This window comes from Podarcis bocagei (assembly GCF_964188305.1).
Source record: "Podarcis bocagei genome assembly, chromosome: 15".
Lineage (NCBI taxonomy): Eukaryota > Metazoa > Chordata > Lepidosauria > Squamata > Lacertidae > Podarcis > Podarcis bocagei.
The window spans coordinates 34448257-34467153 of NC_138141.1; the positions used below are offsets into that span (position 1 = coordinate 34448257).

The 18897-nt window shown below is 46.1% G+C and overlaps 1 protein-coding gene across 1 annotated transcript; it reads left to right on the forward strand.

Annotated features, from left to right (window-relative positions):
* Positions 1–1296: 1296 nt before the first annotated feature.
* ORAI2 (ORAI calcium release-activated calcium modulator 2) lies at positions 1297–12904 on the forward strand. Its single transcript, XM_081173171.1, has 3 exons — positions 1297–2431; positions 6901–7141; positions 10618–12904. Exons 1-3 carry the CDS (start codon positions 2325–2327, stop codon positions 11161–11163), a joined length of 894 nt encoding a protein of 297 aa, XP_081029297.1. The 5' UTR covers positions 1297–2324; the 3' UTR covers positions 11164–12904.
* Positions 12905–18897: the final 5993 nt, after the last annotated feature.

Sequence of the window (18897 nt, forward strand, 5' to 3'; positions counted from 1 at the left end):
GGGAAGTATTGAGAGATATGAGGAGCCATATGAGGGCGAGTCATGATCAAAGCTCAGTTACAGATGGGGGTGGGTATTAAAGGGTCAAGCCAAAAGCCATGTGGGTAAAGGTGGTTTTCTGATGATGGATTTGAAAGGTGGGAAAAGCGGGCATTGGCACAGCTGCAGCACATGTTCAGGAACATAACGTTCATGTAAAAATATATGCTGAGATTCAGGTTTTACTATGCGGGCTGTTTAACTGTGATAATAAACATTCATTCATTCATTCATTCAGGGACAGAGTTTTAGCCAGCTGTAAGAGAGCACAGGTGGTGCCATTTAATGCTTGAGAAACAGAAGACCTTCATTTGGCCTAGTAGGTGTTCATGTGTGTCAAATGAGAGAGGGAGGGGAGCTCAAAGTGTAAACACAGCATAGTCCACATATGAAATGCTTTTAATTCCTATGGATTTCCATGGAAGAGTATTCAGTGCACCCTTAACTCTCTCACTTCATCAATGGAAAGGTACCACCCTAGATTCCAGGCATGGTGCCATCCACCTTCACCCCACTGAAGGAGCGACAGGGGAGAGATGCCTGCTGGACATCAACTTTCCCCTTTTTCTTTTTGTACAGTGGAGTGGCTTCCACGGCTATGTGCATTTTGCTTACTCAGTTTAAGAACATAGGCTGCTGGATCAGGCCAGTGGCTTATGTAGCCCAGCTTCGTGTTGTCACAGTGGTGAACCAGATGCTTCTGAGAAACCCAACAGCAGGATTCGAACACAAGAGCACTCCTCCCCTTCTTGTGGTCAGTGGCGTAGCGTGGGGGGTGCAGGGGGGGCCGGGCGCAACATCTGGGGGTAAGGGTTAGGGGGCGCAAATTACTTGCCTTGCCCCGGGTGCTGACAACCCACGCTACGCCACTGCTTGTGGTTTCCAGCAACGGGTATTCAGAAGCATTAAAGTTAAAAGATAAAGGGACCCCTGACCATTAGGTCCAGTCGTGGCCGACTCTGGGGTTGCGGCGCTCATCTCGCTTTATTGGCTGACGGAGCCGGCGTTCAGCTTCCGGGTCATGTGGCCAGCAGGACTAAGCCGCTTCTGGCGAACCAGAGCAGTGCACGGAGATGCCGTTTACCTTCCCGCCGGAGCGGTACCTATTTATCTACTTGCACTTTGACGTGCTTTCGAACTGCTAGGTTGGCAGGAGCAGGGACTTAGCAACGGGAGCTCACCCCGTCGTGGGGATTCAAACCGCCGACCTTCTGATCGGCAAGTACTAGGCTCTGTGGTTTAACCCACAACGCCACCCACGTCCCATTCAGAAGCATTACTGCCTCCCAATTTGTGTGTTTATGGCAGGAAACAAAATGTGCTGCATTTCAGACATTACGATGAACCTGCATTTTTCTACGTGAGTAATAGATCATGGCCTCATTCCAATGACTCATCATGCACCCTCCGTCACCAGCTAAACAGCGCTAGAGCTAACCGTCCTCTTAGCACTGGCTCTGCATCCATCGATCTGCTTGGAACAAAAGATTTCACTCTCGATTGTGCCACAGGGCAGCCTCTGAATGCATAAGAACAAGGCTGGGGGCAGGGAGATCTGCGGGAGACATGGAAGAAGGGGCATGTATATCTGATTCAGCCAAATATGATACGGTTTGCTGCCCTGCAAGGCTATTGGGTCGGGAGGAAGAAATGAACACACTTCTAGGGGTGGAGTGAGGAAGAACAGAGGAATCTGGAAGAATGATCTTTCAGGGAACAGTTGCTCTTAGACAGATAGGAAGCTGGTCTCCTATTGGCAGCACAAATAGGAAGAAAAAAATAGATTATTTGAAAACTGTAGTAGTGGCGGTTAGGGGAAGGGGGGAAGGGAGAAAACAGAGATTCACTGATGTCCTGCAAATGTCCGTGGGGTGATGAAGAAGGGGTCCCAAGAGAGGGGTACTAAGAAAGGACCTCTGATTTGATGAGTGAAATTTACGGGAAGCATGCAAAGACAAATTTAAGTTTTGCATGGAAATATTACAGATTGTACCTCCTTCATTTCATGGGCTTTTCCTCCCCCATTTTCCCCTCTATAGCTGGGGGGGGGGAGAGACTATGCATTGAAAAACTAATTCAAGGAAAAAGAAGATTGAGTCTGGTGCATACAAGGATATTTCCCCCCCCCTCTCCCCTTGCTTACATTGTTCACTGCTCTTGGGGGAAAGAAAAGAGATGTAAGGCTTTCCCCCTGCTGCCTTTGAAGCAGAGATGACAAACAAGATCAAACCCAGCCTCAGCCAGCACTCCTAAAGCACTTCCCCTCTTCGGAGTGCTTTGCTGACATGACTTGTGGCGAGACCAAATGCTCTCTCCAAGGCAACGCCCACCGAAGCCCGTGGAATTACAGCGGGGGCCCACACTTAGCAGAGGCTGCATTCTCAACATCAGGGTAGGCTTTTTATTCCAAGACAATGAATAATTTGTGATAATCTGATGTTCTTCCAGCCTCCGGCTTTGTAAAGTATATAGTCTGTGAGTTGGTATTGCCGCTTCATTTTGCAGGGGTTGGTGGAGTAAGTTGAGATTGCGAGAGGAGGCGATGTCTTAAAGGTTCTTGTATTGAATGTAAATTAGGATCCAATAACCCAATAGCAGTTAAAATGTTAGGCTAGCACGTGGGAAACCAAGGTTCGAATCTACCCTCGGCCATGAAGCTCCCTGGGTGACATCAGGCCAGTTACTAACTTTCACCCTCATGCAACTTAACAGGAATGTTGTGATCGTAAGATGAGTTGAGGAGAGCATTGAGCTTATTGGAGAAAATGTAGGCTATAAATGTAATAAAATTAAATCCATGAGGGAGAAGGCATGAAGATGCCCTTTTGGTAGTCATGATGTGTGATGATCAGGCAAACATATTTTTAATGCATATTTGCATTATGTAAGCCTACCTGGGAATGCCACAGTCTGTAATCACTCTATTGGAGTGTGTGTGAATGTGCGTGTGTGTGTAAATGACAACATTGGCTCCAGCCACTGCCACACCTTCTGCTAGTCATGCCCACTGAGGTAGGGCACCCACTCCTTGAGGCTAAAACGATTGGCAGTCCCTGCTGTAGCAGCTTCCCCACGCTATTTCAGTTTATAGCCTTTCAAAAGCGTAGGAGTGGGCTGTGCATTAGAACACAATAAAACGCAACAAAACTCATAGAAATTTCTCTGCTCTTTTCTAACTTGGCTGTGATCCTCCTGAAAGCTCACCCTTGATTGTGATCCTTTACTGCAAATGTGATCCTAGATCTTGGTCTTTGTGGGAGGTTTAATAACACTTCTAGGTGGTGATCACGCTTGGACTTCAGTGAGTCTCCAGGGGGAAGGAAACCTGGAGGAAGCTACTGATCATATTTCTCTTCTTCCCTTTGCAAACCTGATATACCAGTAGGACCATTCAGAGGTCACCTTTTGCAGAGCTTGGGGATGAGAACGGGGGTATTGGAGAAGACAGTCTGTAAGGCAGAGTTGGGGAACCTGCAGCCCTCTGGATGTTGCTGGAACTCCTCCTCCTTGACCACTGGCCATATTGGTTGAGGAGTGTGCTATTGCGCTCCTGCCCTGCTTCTGGGCTTCCCATAGGCATCTGGTTGGCCACTGTGAGTACAGGATCCTGGACTGGTCAGAGCTTTGATCCGATCCAGCATGACTCGTCTTATGATGCCCTTGGAAGTCCAAGACATCTTACAGACACAGGCTCACAATCTCTTTTTTAAGGTATGTTGGATTGAAGCCATTAGGGCATAATAGGTTGTCAGCAGTTCATTGAATTATTCCCAGAAGAGAACAGTGAGCTTTTGTTAGGTGCGGTCATTGAAAAGAGCAGGGTAGAATTTATAGCTAAGTTCTGTCTCCACTTTTGGAGGCGGTATGCCTCTAAACATCAGTTGCTAAGATTTACAAGTGGGGAGAGGGCCAGCGGCGTAGCTAGTCACTCGGGTACCCGGGGGCGGGATGAATTGCCCATGGGGGCAGGGCAAGCTACCCACTGGGCAGAGCAAGCCAAGGCAGGGCTTGTTGTGTGGAGCCTTGCCCTCAGCTGTAGGGCAGCTGTGGGGGAGGCAGTGGGCAGAAGCAAGCCCCACGCTGCCGTTTCGGGCAGCATGGAGCCTGCAGGCACCAGGACCGCTGCATCACTCCCAGGAGAGACGCATGGCTTGGGTGCACTACACGCCCCATGGTAAGTGCTGCCCCCCATGATGTGGCACCCAGTGCCCCCCCGTCCCCCCAGCTATGCCTCTGGAGAGGTCTGTTGCACTCAGGTCCTGCTTGTTGGTTTTCCAGAAACTTCTGGTTGGCCGAGAGCCAGTGTGGTGTAGTGGTTAAGAGCGGTAGTCTAGTAATCTGGGGAACCGGGTTCGCGTCTCCGCTCCTCCACATTCAGCTGCTGGGTGACCTTGGGCTAGTCACACTTCTCTGAAGTCTCTCAGCCCCACTCACCTCACAGAGTGTTTGTTGTGGGGGAGGAAGGGAAAGGAGAATGTTAGCCTCTTTGAGACTCCTTAAAGGGAGTGAAAGGCAGGATATCAAATCCAAACTCTTCTTCTTCTCTGTGAGAACAGGATGCTGAACTGGATGTTCTTATCTATAAAGCATTCCTTTTTATTGATATCACTCAAGTCCTATCTTCCAAATAAAGGTAGCTGTTGTGGTGCAGGGATTGGATTGTGCCGAGCTCGCAGGATGAGCAGCATCTAAGAGGCCAAAGATGTGGCAAATATTGATGGTACCCAGCATACCTACAGGGCAACTTCCAGCCCCTCACACACTACCTTGACTTCTCTGAGTTCATCCAGGTGACCTGCTTATTGAGCATTCGTTCTGATTTGCTTGCACAAAGCTTGATCTGTTTTAATCACACAAGCCTAAATTTACCAGTGCGCTCTTGAATCTCTCCCCTACATGAACCTGGGACCCTGCCCTAGTTATCCCCCTCAAATATAGACAGAGCAATTTCAGCAACGCTTCCTCTTTTTGAAATTCCCTTCGTGGGGACACTTGGCCAGCACCAGCCTTGTTTTCTTCATTTAGGCACCAAGCAAACACCTTCCTTGTCCCCCCCCCCCCAAAAAAAAGGCCGTTGGTATTTCTAATAGTGTACTCCAAACTGTCCTTGGGAATGCTTTAAATTTTTTAAATCTTTCATGTTAAATATGTTTTCCTTTGGTGAGCCTCTTGAGAGCTTCCAAGCTGAAAAGTGGAAGATCAGTTCTATAAATGAAATTAGTGTGCTTCAGGGAAAATGAATGCACCAATTCTGTTCATAAAAGTAACAGAGTACAGGATTCTTCCTATACAGTATTGTGGCTATCTTCGTGTTGCATCTCTGGGGCAAATACATAATTTTGGGGGTAAGGAAGCTGGGAATATTATTTGATCATGCCCGTGGGGCTACTATAGAACTCCCAACCTTGCAGCCCTCACATCTGATTTTCTGTTTGAACGGTGTTTTATAAGTGAGTGAGGTCCATCTCACTGTAGTCTTTATTACTTTGAGCTTAAATTCTTTTCTGAGTTCTCTCTCTCTCTCTCTCTCTCTCTCTCTCTCTCTCTCTCGTCTCTTTCACACATACACACACAGTTCTTTTTCTAAAATTGTGGCTCATGAATGAAAGCTTTCTCCATTTCCACCATATAAGTAGATGGAAAAGGGGAGGAGGCTTTGAATACTTGGAGCAAATACTAATGTTTTGAGGTGCGAGCATTGAATTTTAAAGAACCAATCCTTGCACAAGGCGCTGGGGGAGGAGGGGGAGAGACTAAATGCCTTTGCTCCAACATATCGCTTAGCAACTTGGGATTTTTAAACTCTGGGGTAGAATGGCAGGGAAGAGGGATTCTAGAGAACCTGCTCAGAGAAACTGGGGGTTGAGCAAACGCTCTTCCTCTCTCTTGCCGAACCTTCCACCCCCACATTCTGCTCTCATTATGCAAACAGCACTGCTCCACAGACAGCTACGTTTGCATATCTCCTGGCAGTAGTTTTTTGCAGAATGAGAGTGTTTGGACAAGGATGAGTGGTTGAGGAACAATAAAAGGAAAAGGAGGTGTATGGGTGAGAGGGAGCAAGAGGGAACTGCCTAAAAGGTAAGAAACCTCACCGCTTTCCTCTTTGTTCCTCCTGCCAGGACCAGCAAGGCAACAGCAAGCTGTGGGCTCCAGGTTGACTAGCAAGTGTGGCTTGTTAGGAAACAGCGGACCGTGATCCTTGGTTCAAAAGTAACGGGAAGCTTCTTGATTTGTTTATTCCGCTCAGACTGAGGAGAAGGGAAATGGGAGCAACCGGGCAGAGTGTAGCACTGCTTAGTCTCAAAACACCACTGGCTTAACATCTGGCTTAACATTGCATGCGAAGGTGGCCTACGTGTTCCCCTTCACTGGCTTTCTCTCTTGCTTAGGATAGAATGTAAACTTACTCACTTGAACTTTTAAATCCCTTCATGATCTTGCTCTTTTTTATCTGCCTTTGTAGTTATTAAATGCACCATTGGCCGAGCTGTTTCTTATCTCCCTGCTTCCTGTCCTGTCTTCCTTAAAATATTCTGCAGACTTCTTTGTCTCACAAGTTATTGAAGACTCATCTTTTCCTTCTTGTGTTTTACCTATCCATGCACCGTTTCGCTTTTTAAATTTCTTTCCTGCTCCTGGGCTGACAGTTGAATATTTTGCATCCTTTCTCTCTCTCCCCCCCCCTTTTCCTACACTCTCCAACTTGTGGGGAGTTTCTCATTTTGCTCCAGCTACCCTCTCCTCTAATCTCATGTGCTTTTAGATTGCAAGCCAGGACTCGTTTTGCTTTGACTTCCGCACGGCGCCTGGCGTGTATCTGGTGTTTGCAATGCTGATTTTTCCTCAACTTTCCCACAGCTTGCCTTTCATCATGAGTTCCGAGTTAAATGTCCCCGCGGATCCTCCCGCTTCCACTTGTTGCACTGAGCCGGCTGCTAAGGGCATGGACTACCGAGACTGGGTGCGTCGCAGTTACCTCGAGCTGGTCACATCCAACCATCATTCCGTCCAGGCCCTTTCATGGCGGAAATTGTACCTGAGCCGAGCCAAGCTGAAAGCTTCCAGCCGGACTTCTGCGTTACTCTCTGGATTTGCTATGGTATGTTTTCATAGCAGCTTGTCTGCAAAAATCTGCTCTGATCTTTGAACCATTTGGTCTGTCGCTTGCAGTTATTAGCTAATGCAAATGCCCCAATGCTGACCCAGGATCAGAAGCAGCCTGAGGCAGAAACAAAACCTACAGCATACGAAAAAATCCCATGCACCTGCGATCACACCATGTGAATAGCTGAGCATGAGACTCTTAATTCCAGGGCCTTGGGTTCAAGCCCCACGTTGGGTAGAAGATTCCTGCATTGCAGTGGGTCAGACTGGTTGACCATCATGGTCCCTTGCGACTCTATAGTTCTATGATTCTAAGTGGTAATTTGTTGGAAGAGTGCTGTCCTCCCCCCAGGAACAGTCCAGGGCATTTCGATGCTTGAAACAGAGCAACGGATGCTACCCCAGTCAAGGTGATTAGTGCCTAAGCACAGCTGTCAATTTTCCCTTTTTTAAAGGGAAATTCCCTTATTCCGAATAGGATTCCTCGCAAGAAAAGGGAAAAGTTGACAGCTATGTGCCTAAGGCTAGTCAAGTTTTTAAACACCTGTGCTAGAAAATCCCACCAACGCCTCTCCCATTTCCTGTCCTGGCAGTAAAAATAAAAATGCAGTACAACAATGGTAAATAGCTAATCATTTGCTGCCCTTTAGTATCACCCCAAATCAGCCACCCTGAGTCTTGCTCTACCTAATGGTAGGGCTAGCTCTGATTCCTGGTGCTCTTGCATACATCTCCCCTGAATGTAGAAATATAAGCAGCTTGTCAGTTTCATTTCTGTGTCTGAAAAAATTGGCTCCATGTGCCTCTTGGATGGCTTCAGCTCACATTATGAACACCAAGTGAGAGGGCTTTGAAAGGGGTTTAGACCTTAGTTGCCTTTGGCTGACTGGCATCCAACACCCTTCTAAAATGTATGGGGGTTTTTTTGTTTTCATTATGTATTTTATGATCTTAAGTTGTGAAGCGCCCTGAGATCTATGGGTAGAGGACAGTATACAAATTTAATAAGGTGGGGCGGTTCTGTCGAAACGGCTCTGATCGGCTCCTTCCATCTGGCACGAATAGATAACTGAGCAGGGCATGGCCTCTTTCCCCTGCCACAGTCCTGAAGGGAAGGGAAGAGAAAATGAAACTTAAGCAGTGTAGGAGGCTTCTGTCCAGCTGTAGTAGCATGGAACAGACATCATTTTGCATGTCATGTTATCTAAGAATATTAAGCCTTTTGTGATCCTGCCCCCGTGGGCATTTTGAGGGGGAGGCCCCGAGTGCTGTCTTACGGTGCAGGTAGGACCAAAAGACATGGATGGCAAGAGAGATGCTGCAGTGACCTGCAGCCCCAGTGCCATGTTTGTCTCCCTGCCTGAGAATGTGCAAAGCTACACCTGCAGCAAGCGCAAGCCTTACTGGTAGAGAAGTTAGATCAACTTGAGGCCTGCCAACGAGGATGCCTTGGAGACGTCTATGCAGTGGAAACCCGAGGGTGTTGCTTGAGATGTGCTGTTGTAAAAGCTCAGTGGTGGAGTCCACGATTTGCATGCAAATGTCCTAGGTTCAATCCCTGACATCTCTAGGCAGAGTTGGGAAAGACCTGGAGAGCTGCTGCCAGTCAGTGCAGGCACTATTGAGGTAGATAGATCAGGAGTCTGACTCCGTATAAGGCAGTTTCCTGTGTTCTTTGGAGCCGGTGTGTGTGTGTATTTTTATGCAAAAAGGCACTGTAGCACAGACTACTGCTAATTTGTATATTGAATTAACCTACTTAGAAAATGTTTTCCCAGAGAGACCTGACCCAGATGGTTTCTCGGTCTGGCACGATTGTGGAGTAGTTTTTAGGACACCCCCCCCCACTTCAGGGAGCCTTTCTGTATGTCTACTGAGGCACCCCTGTGCCAACTCAGCAACCTGCAACATGCAGGAATGTTCTAGAGCGCGTGCTGAATTCACACAAGGCGTTAGCCTGGACCTTGGGCTTCCTTGTAACATTGTGTGAACGGAAAGTGCACTCTAGTGCAGAGGTGCACCGAGTTTGGCTGGTCTTGGTAACCTGTCAAAATCTGTGCTTGCTAGCAACCTTGCCCCCTTAAATTGAAAAAAAGAAAAGAAAAAAGCATTGACTGGCTTTTGCGCAGCGGGGGAAAACGAGGGGGAATTGAATCGAGTATCCTGTGCAAAGAGTCATGTCACTTATGGAATAAAGGCGTCATTCCATAAATTACCACACATTGCAGGTGGTCAGTAGCCATGTCCTTTCAGCATTGCGTACATAATAAATTTGCACCAGATTGAAGATAAAGTGTTGGATTTTATTATGCCTGTGCATTCGGTCCTCCCTGCATGTGTGAAGTTAGTTTATCCATCAAAACTAGATCCTGAAGTTGTGACAGCCAAGTTTCCAAAAGGTCTATATTCAAAGTCTTTCATAATTATAAGGCTTGCCGCAGTCATTAAACGAGTTATACACTTTTTATTACTATTTGAAAGATCCCGAGCAGCTTCCGCATGGAATGAAAAGAGGGTGATCTTGGAATCTAGAGGTGTGTTTTGCTTAGTGATTAAACCAGCTTCATAAAACACTTTTCCCAAAAAGGAAATGCCCTCGAGGGTGTAGCTACCACATATGGGGGAAAAACCACCTGTGAACTTAAATAATGATCAAGTCCCACTTATAACAAATAATAATAAATAAACACTCTTCCTCTGGACATAGGCATTCTAAATAGTAACTGTTTATAGATTTATTCCCTATTAATTTGTCCCCTTTTTAAAACCATCTGAGCCATCCCCACATCCCAAGACAGTGAATTCCGTGTTAGTTCATGCATTGCGTGAATGACAATCGCTTGTGTGGATTGTTCTTGTGGGTTAGCAGTTGTCACAGACTGGTTGGATGCAGAGGAATAGTGGGAGGAACCAGCAGGGGGACCTCCAAGGGAAGAAGATTCAGAGCCCAGGGATTGGTGGTGGGACGACAATGTGTGGTCAGAGGAAGAAGACTGGGAAGAGGTGGTTTCGGAAGCTGAAGGGGTAACAGGGTCTAGTGAGCTGGGAGAGTCCGTGGCAAAGAGATGTCCAGAATCAGAGGCAGAAGTTGAAACAGGAGAGGAGGGAGGCCAAGAGGCAGAGATGAGTCAGGCTGGTGACAAATCACAGGTTTCTCCCTCTCCTGCTGTGACAAGCTCCCCTCTCCACTTCTATCCCAGAACCAGAAGAGGCATGAAAAGGGCAGAGGAGAGGTTGGCTGCACGCAGGCACAGTCTCCAATTGCTTGGAGGGACTATCAGTCTCAGCAACTGATTCATGAGGCAAGACCTACCAGGGATGAGCTGCCATGCTCATCAAGCCTAATGCTCTGCCCAGTCTGTGCTAATTGTGTTCATGCTATTAAAGAGCAACTTGACTGGTGTGATTTACTGCCAACTCTCTCCTGGATTTTGTAGAGGCAAGCAAACACTCACGGATGTTGCTTTTCAGGTGGCGATGGTGGAGGTCCAGCTGGAGATGCAGTACCAATACCCCCCGATGTTGCTGATTGCCTTCAGTGCCTGCACTACCATCCTTGTGGCTGTCCACCTCTTTGCCCTGCTCATCAGCACTTGCATCCTCCCCAACGTGGAAGCCGTGAGCAACATCCACAACCTAAACTCCATCAGCGAGTCCCCCCACGAGCGCATGCACCCCTACATTGAGCTGGCCTGGGGCTTTTCCACTGTCCTGGGCATCCTCCTCTTCCTCGCCGAGGTCGTCCTCCTGTGCTGGATCAAGTTCCTGCCCGTGGACTCCGTGCTGAGAAACGGCACCGCCATCGTCCAGAAGACCAGCCAGCACACAGGGTGGCAGGCAGCCCTCATCTCCACCATCATCATGGTCCCGGTGGGGATCATCTTTGTCGTCTTCACCATCCATTTCTACCGCTCCCTCGTCCGCCACAAAACCGAGCGCCACAACCGGGAGATTGAAGAGCTCCACAAACTGAAAGTGCAGCTGGATGGGCACGACCGGGGGCTGCAGGTTGTGTGATGGCCAGCGGGTGCCTTTCTGTTTGCAGCTCTGAGGATTTTCATAACAGGAATTAACCCCCAGGTGCCTAACGTTCTCAGATGCCAAAATGTTCCCCGGTGGATGCAGGTCTGGGCGGCCAACTCTTTGAATTTGTGGGTGATGTTACTGTGTCGTTAAAACTGAACCCTTTACCTACATCTATGCAGTTGTTTGAAGATGGGCTTGTCCTTTAGAGGTCCACATTTTTAGGTGGGTGGGAAGGGAGACAGATTAAGCAATTTTTAAAAATATGCATCAGTTTTAGCAAAGTGGGGTTGTGTTTTTCTGCAGGGGCTTCTATGCAGAGTGAGGAAAGGGGTGTGATGCTCTCACCGGCAATTGATTTACAAACTTCGCTTCTGGAGAGGAGTTTGTAAATCACAGTATGTGAACATCTGTGGAATCTGTCCACAGTGACTTTTTTTACACTGGGGGGGGGGGGCAGGGCAGGGCGGGGACTGTTTCTGGAATTGTGAAAAGACCAGAAACTGGGGTGGGTGGTGGATGTTTTCAGAGATGAGGAGTTTTTCCTCTGTCCAGTTCAAGTAGCTTCTATAGGGTGGAGAGAGTTCCCATTGAGAAAGCGGATAGCGAGGGCTCCATTGCCTCTGTGGAAGGGCTCGAGATTATCTGTCTTTCAACACAAAAACCAGGTCGCAAAGAACAGAAGGGCTTTAAAGAGCACCATGTAGTATTTTACACAAGTAGAAATGCAGGTGTGAATGCGTAACCAAAGTTTGTTGTTGTGTGTATATAAAAGGCTGTAGCCTGAAAATCTCTCTCCTAGCACAACCCCCAATGCGCTTTAGAATGGGCACAGTGTCCACTTGTACATTGCACAAGTTTTGTACACTGCACAAGTTTTGAAAACTGACACAGAGCAGAGCTGGTCGGCCGGTACCCCTAAGCCCCAAACAGCCGTCATCAGCTGCTGCTCAAGCAGTTTTTCGTGTTTGTGTGTGGCCCAAAGCTATATCGGTGATGTAGAAACAGGAAGAAGAATAACATCATGAGGGTGGGACATAGGGAGAGATGGGGCCTCTTCTTCCTGGAAGCATTCTGTTCCCTGAAGAGTTGGCTGCTTTGACACTTAAACAGCATTTATACAGGATGCCACCCACCACCACCCCCGGCCACCAAAGTTCAGAGTGTGTTTGGCTAACTGAAATAAAAAATTGAGGGTCCATCCAAGCTTCTTTCTCGTGCAACAACATGATCAACAAATGATTGTGATGAAGTAGCCCTGTTGAGCTGGGATCAACTTTTAAGCAAACCCGCATAGCATCTGCCAGCTGCTTGAGCCGCTGTGTCCTGTTTCACGGAGGCTTACGACATCCCCAGCATATCTGTATTGCAACAACAGGACAGCTGTATGGTACGTGAGAAGTTTGCGGTCATTGGGAACTGCACCTTGAAAACAGAAAAAAGTGCTCTTTTGTATGCGTAACAGTCTTGTTCTGAAAGAAAATACAGCACCTTGGACCTTATTTGCTGTACAAACACTGTTGCCAAAATGTTTAAATTAATCTGTATATTGGTAATATGTCCTTAATGGCTATACCTCATTCCTCCTTTTTCATGCTTGGCTGCCTGCGGGACACACTAATCATATTATAACTAATAAGTATATTGTATTTACATCTCCTCACTCCTCCCCCACCACGTGTAAATTGTGAAATCTGCCTAAACTGCCAGTTATTAAATACTTCTAAGCAATCTTTGAGATGCTTTAAAAAAAATCTGTTACCTCTTTGAAGTCCTTTTGAGTCAGGGAAAGGCTTGTGCGATTGTGGGGAACCCGAGCTCTTGGCCCAAATCACAAGCCTGATATGGATTTGCTCTGCCAGTTCTTCCAAAGCCCCAGTGATGCAAGTGTGTGGGGCTCCCTTGGTAGCATAACAGCATGCAAAGGCTGGAGTTGCAAGCTTCCTTGGGAACAAGGCCTCCAGGAGCTGGAGGGCTGCAGGTAGTACATATTGACTCTCTTAATTTTCACCACCCTGGGATAAATATTACAAAGGTGATGTATAAATGCTGTCAATAAATCTGTAGCACAGTGGGGGGAAATACCGTATTTTTTGCTCTATAAGACACACTTTTTCCCTCCTAAAAAGTAAAGGGAAATGTGTGTGCGTCCTATGGAGCGAATGCAGGCTGCGCAGCTATCTCAGAAGACAGAACAGCAAGAGGGATCGTTGCTTTCACTGCGCAGCGATACCTCTTGCTGTTCTGGCTTCTGGGATTCAGAATATTTTTTTGTTTTGTTTTCCTCCTCCAAAAACTAGGTGCGTCTTATGGTCTGGTGCGTTTTATAGAGCGAAAAATACGGTAATAGAATCATGGAGTTGGAAGGCACCTGAAATGTCATGAAGCCCAACCCTTTCCCTATGCAGGAAATCTGCTCAAGCATCCCTGCTAAGTGGCCCTCCTTTGGACACGATCCAGTCACTATCTTTCAAGGACTGGACTTCAGAAAACAGGCACCCCACCCCAAGACATGTGTGGACATGCTCCCAACCTGGTTTTCATATTTGAGTTCCTAGCAAAAGGGCTAAAACTCAGTGGCAGAACTCATGCTTTCCATGAAGACCCACTGCTGGTTTCAGCAGAATGTGCCGGATGAGGTGAAACGATGGCTTGACTTTGTTCAAGGCTTTTGTTTGCGAGCAGCTGCTACTCAACAGTACTGAGAGCCAGTGTGGTGTAGTGGTTAAGAGCGGTAGTCTCATAATCTGGGAAACCGGGTTCGTGTCTCTGCTCCTCCACATGCAGCTGCTGGGTGACCTTGGGCCAGTCACACTTCTCTGAAGTCTCTCAGCCCCACTCACCTCACAGAGTGTTTGTTGTGGGGGAGGAAGGGAAAGGAGAATGTTAGCCGCTTTGAGACTCCTTAAAAGGGAGTGAAAGGCGGGATATCAAATCCAAACTCTTCTTCGTCTTCTTCTACTGGAGAAAATGGCTGCACAGATGGGAGTGGCCCTGGCAGGGGGGCCGTTAATGGAGAAACCGAAAAAAACAAAACTAGTAACTACCAAGGGGTGGACAGTTAGGAAGAATAATATTTTTCGTACTTTGCGATAGGCGTCAGTTCACAATAAAAATGGGTGTGTGAGAGAGAGTACAATGAGCTGGGTGACCTAGAAGCAAGAGCAAAATTCTTTTGCTGCTAATTAGTGGAAGCAGTGAACCATCCGAAGTATGCAAAATCCAGAACAGTCTTTCTTGAAAGGCCATATTCTTGCCCATAATGAAACTGGTTGACCTTTGGAGGAATAAATCATTCTGCCGAGTCTTGTGAGCAGCTGCAGGCTAATGACTTTCAGAAGAATCATAGAATCATAGAGTTGGAAGAGACCACAAGGGCCATCGAGTCCAACCCCCTGCCAAGCAGGAAACACCATCAGAACACTCCTGACATATGGTTGTCAAGCCTCTGCTTAAAGACCTCCAAAGAAGGAGACTCCACCACACTCCTTGGCAGCAAATTCCTTTTTTTTTTTTTAATAAATTTTTATTGGTTTTACAAAATTTTTTAAAACAATACAAACATATAAAAAGACATACAAACACGTATAGTTTCATAACCTTTTTTTCATAAACCTTGTTTCTCGGACTCCCCCATACCTCCCCTTTCTGCATCCCAATATCCAAAATTTTCCAGCGACTTCTAAATTAGTTCTGTCAAACATATGTCTTCTTAATCTTTCCTTCATTCTAATCTTATATCGCTGTAACCCTTTCTTTCTCAAAACCTCGACATTCTAACATTCATCAAGTTTATAATAGTCCTTAAGATAAATTTTAAATTTCTTCCATTCTTCTTCCGCCGTCTCCTTCCCCTGGTTGCGGATTCTGCCAGTCATCTCAGCCAGTGTCATATAGTCCATCACTTTCATCTGCCATTCTTCCAGAGTGGGTAGATCTTGTGTCTTCCAATACTTTGCGATAAGTATTCTTGCTGCTGTCGTAGCATACATTAAAAAAATTCTATCTTTCTTTGACACCAATTGACCGACAATGCCCAAGAGAAAGGCCTCTGGTTTCTTAGGGAAAGTACATTTAAGTACCTTTTTCATTTCATTATATATCATTTCCCAGAAAGCCTTAATCTTCGGGCACATCCACCAAAGGTGATAGAAAGTACCTTCAGTTTCTTTACACTTCCAACACTTATTATCAGGCAAATGATAAATTTTTGCTAGCTTGACTGGAGTCATGTACCACCTGTAGATCATTTTCATAATATTTTCCTTTAAGGCATTACATGCCGTAAATTTTATACCGGTGTTCCACAACCATTCCCAGTCAGCAAACATAATGTTATGACCGATGTCCTGTGCCCACTTAATCATAGCAGATTTAACTGTTTCATCTTGTGTATTCCATTTCAGCAGCAAATTATACATTCTTGACAAATTCTTGGTATTGGGTTCTAACAATTCAGTTTCTAATTTCGATTTCTCCACCTGGAAGCCAATTTTCCTATCTTGTTTGTAAACCTCCATTATTTGGTAATAATGGAGCCAATCTCATACTTTAGGTTTCAATTTCTCATGACTTTGTAATTTCAATTTATCTCCATCTTGTTCCAAGATTTCCCAATACTTTGGCCATTCGGCCTCCATATTGAGTTTCTTCAATGCCTTAGCCTCCAAGGGTGACAACCATCCCTTGGCAGCAAATTCCACTGTCGAACAGCTCTTACTGTCAGGAAGTTCTTCCTAATGTTTAGGTGGAATCTTCTTTCTTGTAGTTTGGATCCATTGCTCCGTGTCCGCTTCTCTGGAGCAGCAGAAAACAACCTTTCTCCCTCCTCTATGTGTCTGGAAATGGGCATTGTTAGGGAGTGACCCAGGCCCCAAAGTTTTTTTGTGGCAGGACTTGGATTTGCTGCCCTTTTCCCTCTTCTTTTTAGCATTTATTTTTAAACGTGTTCAAAGTCATAAAGCATTGTAAGTCATGCACACACACAGCTACATTGCTACAAGAAAATGCGGGGAACAGAAGAACAGAAGGGGGGATGGGATGGGGAGAAGTTTCCAAGGTCTCACACCCACCACTTCTCTGTCTTAATTAAAAGTGGTATGGAACCACAGCTGCTCTGCAGACCAAGCTAAACCTTTTTGTACTGTTGTCATAAATTGTGGCTCATCAAAGATGTTCTGTTGTTTGCTGATTTGCACCTTTGATTACTGGATTCTGGTAACATGATAGAACAATTCTCCTTCCCCTTTAAAAAACTGTACAGACCACTGTTCAAGGCACTGAATTTCTGAAGCACGTCAAATTCACTTTCTACCCTTGATCTTTTGGAAAATAAATTGCTGAGAGTCACAGCTTACGTTCTGTCAAACTCTTAAGTACTTTTAAGGCTATTACAACTGCAGTAGCAAGGGCGCCAAAATCCATTCTTAAATTATTAATTGTAGATTTAAAAAACATTTTTGCAAGTTCACACATCTCTGTTCGCCTATCTAGGAATTGCAAAGCACGGTTGCCGTTTTATGTCCTTCCGTCAGGCTTGCGCCCCAATTTCTTGTTCCCAACCCTAGATTTCAGAGGAATAATTGCAGTTTGGGAGAAGAAAGGATTCTCCCTTTGTAAAGTGATCTGTGAGAAGAGACAGAGTTGGCCACATGTCCTATTTTTAAGAGGACAGTTCTCTGTGTGAAGGGCTGCCTGGTCCATCAAAAGTGAGACCAGCAGAGGTCCTGATGTTTCCCCATAAACAGTTAGCACCTGGCTAGTGTAGGCACACACTAGCATGTTCAAATGTCACCAATATATTTGCCCTCTCTTTTAGCAATTCATTTTTTCTTTCTTAATAATGTATTTGATGGCAACCCCAGTGGGAGCTGGGCAGGATGCTTAAACTGTGGAACTCCCAACCCCAGAGATTCCCCACATATGCGCACCCCCAGTTGGTGCCACTTGATCAAAATATTTTTAAATATATTCAAGCAGGCATCTACCTATCTGGCGCTGGTATTTTTAGCTGCATTAGGTGTCTGAATTATAGGACTTGCACCATCACCTCACATTCATGGGCAGTTACCAAGGTCCCAACACTCTAGCAGGGCCCACCACTGGTGCCTGTTCTGCCCCCGCCCCCCCTCCTCGAAAACCCAGCCTGGTGCCCCCAGCACTGTCAGGCAACTGGATCTGAGCTGCTAGCATAATTTTCCACAGGACCCTGAATTATGCTGGGATACTGGACTAGATGGGCTCTTCTTGTTTCCTGAATCAGTAACGGAAGTGTTATCGTTGTACCACCTGTATCCTTCGCCATGCAGGTGATCCTGCAGGTAGGGGGCTTTCCATAGCCTAAGCCTCTCTTCACCAGCAGATACTTTTAAATACTGTTCTTTCAATGCCTATTTTATTTATTCATTCTGCAGCTGTCTCTCATAGCTGCCAGCTGAGTCATCATGAGAAAAGCAAAATATACCGTTTGTGTGGCATATATATGGTAGGTATTCTTCACACTTTTGAATATAATTACATGGCGAATATTAAGCTGTGTTTTGTGTCTGCATACAGGGGGAAAAATACTGGTGCAATAGAGCGTATGATTTCATCAGCCCCTAGAATCTTGTTGTGGTTACTGTCAAAACACAGGTGCTGCCTGCTGTCTGGGGATCTTCCTATTACAATTTAGTCAGCAAGCAAGGAGAGCATGGGTGGAGCAGGGTTCCCTCAAGGTAGGAAGTATGTCCCATGTGGCCAAATGCCTTACATCCTTTTTTATTTATCAGACAGCTGGGATTCTGTGCTGGATTTCTTTAAGACATATTTTCCCAGCTTTCTAAAATTATGTTTGGGGGGGGGGAGAAGCATTAGTGTGATTGTACTGTATTATTTTTATATAAACTGCCAATCCATGTGTGCAGGCAGAACATGGGCTACTGAAGGAGAATCTACAGTAAAGCACATTCAATTTCCAGATTATTGCTCTTAAAAGCAGAGCAGTGAAAGTGGAGAGTCCCAGAAGCTGTGAGTCAAGGCACAGTGCAGCAAGCAGACCCCAGGGGTGTCACTGCCTGAGAAAATCTACGTCTCTTACTTATGGAGATATAAGAAAAAGGATGCAGGTGGCATTCCATCCAATTGTTTACTAAGAAAAAGCTAGGTACCACCTCCCAGGGTTGGTGGAAACACAGGCAAGGGCCTTCTCCGCTGCAGGACCCAGGCTGTGGAGCCCACAACCCTGGGAAATCTCTCTTGCCTCCATTGGTATTCTGGTGCATGGCTGAAAACCTTTTCATTGCAGGAGGCATGCCTGTTGTTCCAATTTCTGGTTCCTTCACCTTTGCTGACCTCATCAACTTCATACGAGCTTTCTCAATTTGTCTTAATTAACCATTAACTTTGGTGATTGTTAATTGCCTTGAGTGTTTTGTAAGAAATGCAGCAACATTTAAAAATAAATGGTGTAATGGTTTAACTTGGTACGGGGCAATATCTCATAACCTTTTTACCTGTGGTGTTTGCCCTGCAGCTATTATATATGTGCAAGTTTCATGCACTTAATTAATCTCCTACATCTGGGGTACACTGCCCTTTCACAGAGAATGATAAAGCCCAAGAAGTCTTGCCGGTGTCCCTTGAAAGATCAGTGTGCATGCCTAAGAGCTGGTGGAAGAGGAGCAAGGGGTTCCTTGAAAGATCACTGAAAACCACAGCTTTAGTAGAATTATCAGAAAAAGACACAAG